This window comes from Limulus polyphemus, unplaced genomic scaffold (assembly GCF_000517525.1).
Source record: "Limulus polyphemus unplaced genomic scaffold, Limulus_polyphemus-2.1.2 Scaffold2945, whole genome shotgun sequence".
Lineage (NCBI taxonomy): Eukaryota > Metazoa > Arthropoda > Merostomata > Xiphosura > Limulidae > Limulus > Limulus polyphemus.
The window spans coordinates 34,463-41,658 of NW_013668555.1; the positions used below are offsets into that span (position 1 = coordinate 34,463).

The 7,196-nt window shown below is 30.5% G+C and overlaps 1 protein-coding gene across 2 annotated transcripts in view; it reads right to left on the reverse strand.

Annotated features, from left to right (window-relative positions):
- Window positions 1–6,085, reverse strand: part of LOC106468276 (protein NDRG3-like) — a 21,812-nt gene extending 15,727 nt beyond the window's left edge. Inside the window, exons 1-2 of one of the 2 annotated variants that reach the window (XM_013928695.2) lie at window positions 5,876–6,085; window positions 274–370 (exon numbers count right to left, since the gene is read on the reverse strand). In XM_013928695.2, the coding sequence (XP_013784149.1) occupies window positions 274–369 (96 nt within the window). In that variant the 5' untranslated portion in view covers window position 370; window positions 5,876–6,085. Of the gene's footprint in view, window positions 1–273; window positions 371–5,766; window positions 5,830–5,875 lie in introns of those variants that run through there. The other variant, XM_022396612.1, reaches the window with a different exon arrangement.
- Between the last annotated feature and the right edge of the window lie 1,111 nt (window positions 6,086–7,196).

Sequence of the window (7,196 nt, forward strand, 5' to 3'; positions counted from 1 at the left end):
AATCACAGAGTAACCCTTTTGCTCATATTTTACATAATTATTTTCAATACTACATATTAACAATAAAGCTATCTTGGGATACTAATTTCAGTTTATTTTAAATTCGAGTCAGAAGCTAAAGAAAAATAAAAAAATAAAAAGACAAGTCTATTTTTACTAAATACAAATTTCTTGGAGCCAAACTACAGAAACAATGAATGCAGTTTCATAATATCTTAATCTGGGTTTAAAAATGGTTTGTTGATAAAGAATTACTTTTTACATCTTTCCTACCTGATTGTATGTTTCACTCCTTGATGAACTTCTCATTATGGGGATCTGCAGCTCAACATTTCTTAGCTCTATATCATCCATTGTGGCAGTTGGCATACTAAATGTAAATAAAATAATTCATAATACTAACTAACACTACATAAAACAACAACAAAGAATTGTTCAATTAAACAATGAAAAACTAAAATACAAGTTTCCTCTCTAAGAGATCTAGAGCAAGAATTCAAAACAAAGCATTTAGTTAGAGCAGATCCTTATGCAGATAAAGTTAATGTTTATCTTAGAATACTTATACAAACTATAATCCTACATGTCAATCATTCTGCAAGTCATTAAGCAAATTCCCAGAACACAATTTGGTCATCTAGAATTTTCACATTCATACGATTGTATTAATATTACACGTACATTTTCATAACAAATAGAAAAAAAACAAGAAATTACTTTTTTCTTTATGGGGGAGGGGGATTTCAAGTAGTTTGCCTTCATTATTAATAATATACAAAATTACTAGATACTGAATAACACAGTACAATGTGAAAACAATCAGAAGAACTTTAATGAGAACATATTGTCAATAGTAGATTATGAATCTTTTACAAAAATTATGCATCTTTACTCATTTACTGCATTAAGTTAAAGAAAAAAAAAGTACATTTATTTTAAAATTGTAAAAACAAAAACTAGAACATTGTGGAATATTTCAATACAACTAAATTGAACAAGTCTAAGTAAACATGCTGGGAATATGAATATCAGTTAACTAAAATATTTATATTTCCATATGTTAATTAATCATGGGCATCACATATCTGAACAAATGCCAGTAGCTGTACACAGTGTGGTCACAGAGTAATGTGTAAACTGAAGCGGCGGATATTGCTCATTTATGAATGCAAAATCAACAAGGGGGAAGTTAAGGCAATTTTCTAACTAAATGAAATAAACAGTACACTTGACACATGAAACCAAAACTATTTCTTGTTAGTTCAATACATCAGGAATTAGTGATCGTACCTATTAACTTCACAAAAATTTAGAACAGTACAAAAATACTGCAGATTTAACCTACTGTGATAATAATACTTGTGTATTTAGATCTATTCAGATAGATTTCAAAATTAAGACACTTCCAATGTGAAAAAAATTAAATAAATGAATAAAAAAATATATACAAACATACAAGCTTTAGTTTTAGGGAAAGATATGAAAGTTACATCCCCTATTTCATATTTACATGTCATTATTACAGAATATTAATGCACAAAATATAAGACAATGATAACTGAGCACAATAAACCAAAGATATCAAAAAGAGAGAGAGAGAGAGAGAGACACACACACACACCATGAATTATCCTACACATTAACCTTTAACTAACATCAAACGAGTACTGAACATTTATTTAGCCTCAACATGTATAATATTTCAGTTCTTGTCACTTGATGTCAAGAGCCAAGACTTGACACACACACACACACACACACACACAGTCCCTATTTATACAGGCCTTTAGCCATGTTATTTAAACCATCTTACTACCACAAAAATTTACTATTTTTAATATGAATAGTTTGCATTTGCTAGTACATGTACTTCCAAACTCCAAACAGTTAAACTACCAAACACAATTTACTTAATGAAAGTATGGAGCATGTTCCCAGCTATTAAACTCTATTTCTACAATGAAGAAAACAATGACAACAATCCAGCAGTTCACAATGCACTCTCTCTCCTGTCAATTATAACCAGATTGTGCTATTAGACTCACTTCATAAAAATGAAACTCAGAATAATGTAGTTCTTTTACTACAAATACAAATAGCATTTCAGAATGATTTGCTATTTTAATATGCTTCTAGTTATATATGCAAAATGGATAAAAGAATAAGGATGTGAAAAAACAAAACAAATTACAGCTCAAGTAATTATAACAAACCTTAAACCTTCTGAAACCCACTCTCAACTATCTCCAGATTGAACAACCTTCACATTAACACTCTTTAATTTCAGGTGCAGTGAACAAGATATTTAATCAAACTAAATGGTATTTAGTAACCAAAATGAAAAACTGAAAAGAAGTAAAACTATTTAGATTTTCTGGTTTGCTCCTTATACAGAGATAAATCAACTAAAATTTTATTACCCATTATCAATCATCAATAAGTATCCAACCATATCAGTACTTCGTATTAGTGCAGACAAGGTATTTTAAACAACTGAAACAAATTAAAATTTAACCTGGTTGTATTTGTACTAAAAATTCACAAATAGTATGCACTTGGTGCATTTAGTTCAGAAAATTAATAAAAAGAATAACAGTCAAAAGTTAAAAAACAATCTTTTACTAGTACTTCTAGAAACACTTAAAATAAAAACACCTTTATTAACTTTTTAGCTGTAGCATTCATTAGCTTATAATAGAAACTATATACAAGCAAACATAATTAACGCCACACACACACACACAAAAAGTCAACCAAAAGCTATTCACTTTATTTTACAAAATTCAGTCAAACAATTCTCCCCTTCAGAGAACAAAAACTGGCTTTTGGCTCCAAAACACAACATAAATATACAAAGTAATAAATTCAGTATGACACAGTTGGTACTGTTTGCACAGATATATTACACTAGAAGTCTGTTCTAGTATTATTCACATCAGTTTCACTTTGAATTTTAACGTGAAAATTTTTAATAAATATATATGAAAAAAAAATACAGGTTGATGTATTTGTACAAATAACATGATTGAAGAGTTGTTTTAAATTAACAATCAAATGCTTAAAATTCTAAGAAGTTAACACATTACTGTACCATTTTAATATCTTTAATATTACAAAGATCAGCAACTGGATTAATTTGAGATACTAATTAAATGTGTAAAAAATATTTTTAGTTTAAATATAAAACATTCATTATAGAAAAAACAGGGAGATGCAAATAAACATGTTGGTTCATAAATGATAAGAGATACAAATTATAGAAAATCATTATAAAGTTAAGAAGTTCAAATTGACTGTTACAATAGGAGACTTAAGAGGGTCATAGAATATAAGGAGAGTTGGTCAAATGGGAAGTTAGAAAACTGAAAAGGGGATAAGAAAAAAAAAATTATATATATTGGTGGTATATGTAAAAATTAACAAAGAATTTCTTTAAATACTTTAAGAGCAAGCAAAATGTTAGGATGGGATAGAGCCTTTGAGGGATAATAAAAGTAAGGGTCATATCTGATAATCATGAGATGACTAGCACATTAAATTCTACTTCAATTTATACTAATGAAGATTTAAGCAATATTTCTTGTCCTGAACAGTTGCTAGATGGAAACAAGTTGATAGCATTAATTTTAAGCTTGTAAATAAAAAAAACTGGGAAATGTAGAGAGTGATAAGTCTCCCCAGTCTGATATTTCTCCAAGGGATTTGAAAAATGTTAAGAGTTGAATATGTGAGCCACTTGCAAATAATTTTTGCAAGTTCTTGAATAGTAGGCAAGTGCCAAAAGATTGGAAGTTAGCTAATGTTACTACTCTTTTCAAAGAAGCTGATAAAATTGTCCCAGTAGTGAGGCCCATTAGTCTTGCAACAATTGTTGGAAAAGTTTTTGAAAGTCCAATAAAAAGAGGCTTTGAAAAGTTATTTAACAAAGTTGAAAATTTTGTTGAATAGTCAACATTATTTCACCAGGAAAAAAAAAAAATAACTTGCTTTACGAGTCTTAACATTCTTTGAAAAGGTTACTGTTTATGTAGATGAGGGAACAGGAGTAGATTTGGTGCATCTGGATTTTTTTATAAAGCATCTGACAAGGTGCCACATAAAAGGCTTGTAGGTTGGGGGGGTACAGGTTGACCCTTTGGATGAAAAGTAGCTAGATGGTTGTTATAAATGGAATTCATTAAAACCCAATTAATGTCACAAGTGGAGTAACTCAAGGCTCAGTGTTAGGACCTTTGCTCTTTTTGATTTACATTAAAGACAAATGAAGGGATGGTCAACAGAGTACTTACTTTTGCTGATGATAAAGATCTTGGTTGTTTCCAATTGCTAGGAGGATACTGCTGCTTTACAAAAGGACTTAGATCATTTGGAGAATTGGGAAAGTAAAGGAAAGAGTGCTTTTAATTATAATAAATGCAGGTTTTGCATGTGGGATATCATAATTTGAATTATAATTTGGATGGGAATAACAAATACTGTTATGGAAGAAAATATTTTTTTTGCTCTTCTTAAGCCACCTAAGTATTATGCTGTTGTTAGTGGCAAACAAACTTAAGTATGGTGTCCAGTCTTGGGCTCCTTAACTTAGGAAGGACATTTAATGGTTGAGAAGGGTTCAGAGAAAAACTACTAGGATTATAACAAGTATGGAATGGTTGTCATACAAAGACAGATTAAAAGCTCCATTACTTTATCCCCCCCCCCCCCAAGGTAAATGTTAGAGAATCTGGCTAAGGTGTTTAAGATTGTTAAAGGAATTAGTAATGTTGATGCAACATCTTTTCTCATATTTAATGTTGAGAATGGTGCAACAAAGTGATACAAGTACAAATTTTTGTAAAGTAGGAGGCATCTTTAGGTAAGACGGTTTTACTTTTCTACTAAGTGAAGATATAGAGCTGCTAAAAGACATACTTTATTTACATATCATTCATATGCTATTCAGTTTTCACAACCAATGAATCATTCTGTAGAAAAGAGATTTATAGCTATATTTACACTTGAATAGGATATTTCTTTGTTTTGGTTTTGTTAAATAGATAAAATGCCCTAGACAAACCAATAGCCTCTTGTTGTTCTTAAATTTTATGTTTATCTGCCCCCCCCCCAACCTTAAAATACCTTCTCTGCATTTGTAATAATTTTTTCCTAATGGCATCTTATTTCAGAAAGGAATCCCTAACTAAGAGGCTTTATTTTTATGAGAAAGAAATTATCACCTTCAGTCTCCAACTTTATACAAACTCGGTTACTATTTCCAAAATTGAAATATCTCGTAACCCATACCTAATTATTAGAATCATTTCTAAGTCTGTCCTTGTTGAATGTTCAATAATCTAAAAATAACTGAATGTGTTAGCCAAAAAGCCACTTTAAATATTGGTATACACATTAACAGTCTTCAGAACAAGTAATAATTAATTTATGAGCAAACTAATCCGTGCTCAATAAATTTATCCGTTTTCTTCATTTGTTTTCATACAACATTCTATCCAACAGAACACTTGAATTTCCAGTTAAACCTAAACTTTAAATTTGATCTCTTCTTATGAAGGATTGTCGAGTAATACATAACAGGTATATCACACAAATCAACATGTTCAATTAGAAATGTTAAGTACTAGCACTAAGTAAGATCTCACAAATGGAATTACTAATACTACTACTAGTCACTCTTACATTACTACAATAAGTTTCACTGGTATAGTCAGTGTATTTTCAAGTTCAGTTTAATTTTACCATTATTTCATTCCCTAAAGCACTCACTTAGTCACAAGATGTACAAGTATAGAAATTTGTCATTTCAATTAACACCAATTAAGTAATAATACTTTTAATTATGGATTTAAATATAATTTCTTAAATGACATCTCACGTTCTCCAAGAATCCACACTGTTCTTCTTTTTGTTGGAAAATCCACACTGTGGCACGGCAAAACTTAAAAACAAACCACTCCTTCAGCTTCCAACTGTCCTCGAGAATACTGTGACAACTTGCAGGTTACTTTAACGCAGATATTTCGGGCGTGGCGTAACAACCTTATAAGTTAAAATAAAGAGAAAAATTCTCGTAAAACTATAAATAGCATTTTCTTGCTCAAGGCTATTATATTGCGGGAAAAAAATTCACAATTTTTCCCTGTATTATTCAAATAACATGACAGTTTTTACAGTAAATGCTGCATTCTGCGTGGTAAAGCGCCAGATTGTTTTCTTAATATACGTATTTTATTAACAAATTCACGTTTTATAACAAAAAATCAACATATAATACATTTATTTAATTATTCATTAAGAAAACAATGTATTTTTATTTATGTATAATTACGTAGGGTGTGGGTGCAACTAAGACCAATAAGAGTTGGAGGGTAAACGTACGTTGGTAAACAATTTTACAAGTGAATATATAGAGCTGCTAAATATAGACATGCAATGAATCGTCTCGTATAGAAGAGATTTACAGTTATAAGCAACAAAAAAAAAATGCGTTGATTAAAAAAAAACATTACATGTAAAAGCAACAACCTAGTTTATGGTATGTTTTTACCGAAATATAAAGAACTATGTTGGAGTGACCAGTACAACATTGTGCAAAAACATCTTTCCTTAAAATAATAATAAGTAGTGACCACGATTCTTACACTAATATGCCTCCCTTTCAGTGTAGCTCCTTTTCTTAAAATCCGTATTAGGTCTCAGTCGGAACTTTTTCACATGCTAGTACGGTGAGATTTTCTAACCTTTCATCTGGAGTCATGGAACGATACATGCTTTTTATGAAGGCAAGTTTACTGAAGGTTTTCTCATCTTTGGTTACAGGAACTGCTAAAAGCAGCTTCGAATGGTGTATACAAGTAGAGAAATGTATCTTTCTTCAAGAAAAACTGACTTGTTTTCCGAATGGATTCAGGTTGAGCATTTTCGCTGACCAGGCTGCCATTAAAATCTTTAACTCGGAAGCTAAGGCATAAAGATCTAGCCTATGAATAGGAATTAGCTCACTTACTCCAGATACTGTGGTACATCCAGGTGAAACTGAACTAACTTTAAAGCTATACCGGATAGATCCGCTAGATAACAATGGATTCGCTAAAGATATCAATTACAGATCGAGTAATACTAAATTTCTTACTAACTGACTCGATATAAAATGAAATGAAAAGAATGGGCACAAAGTAAAACACAAAATGAACAAT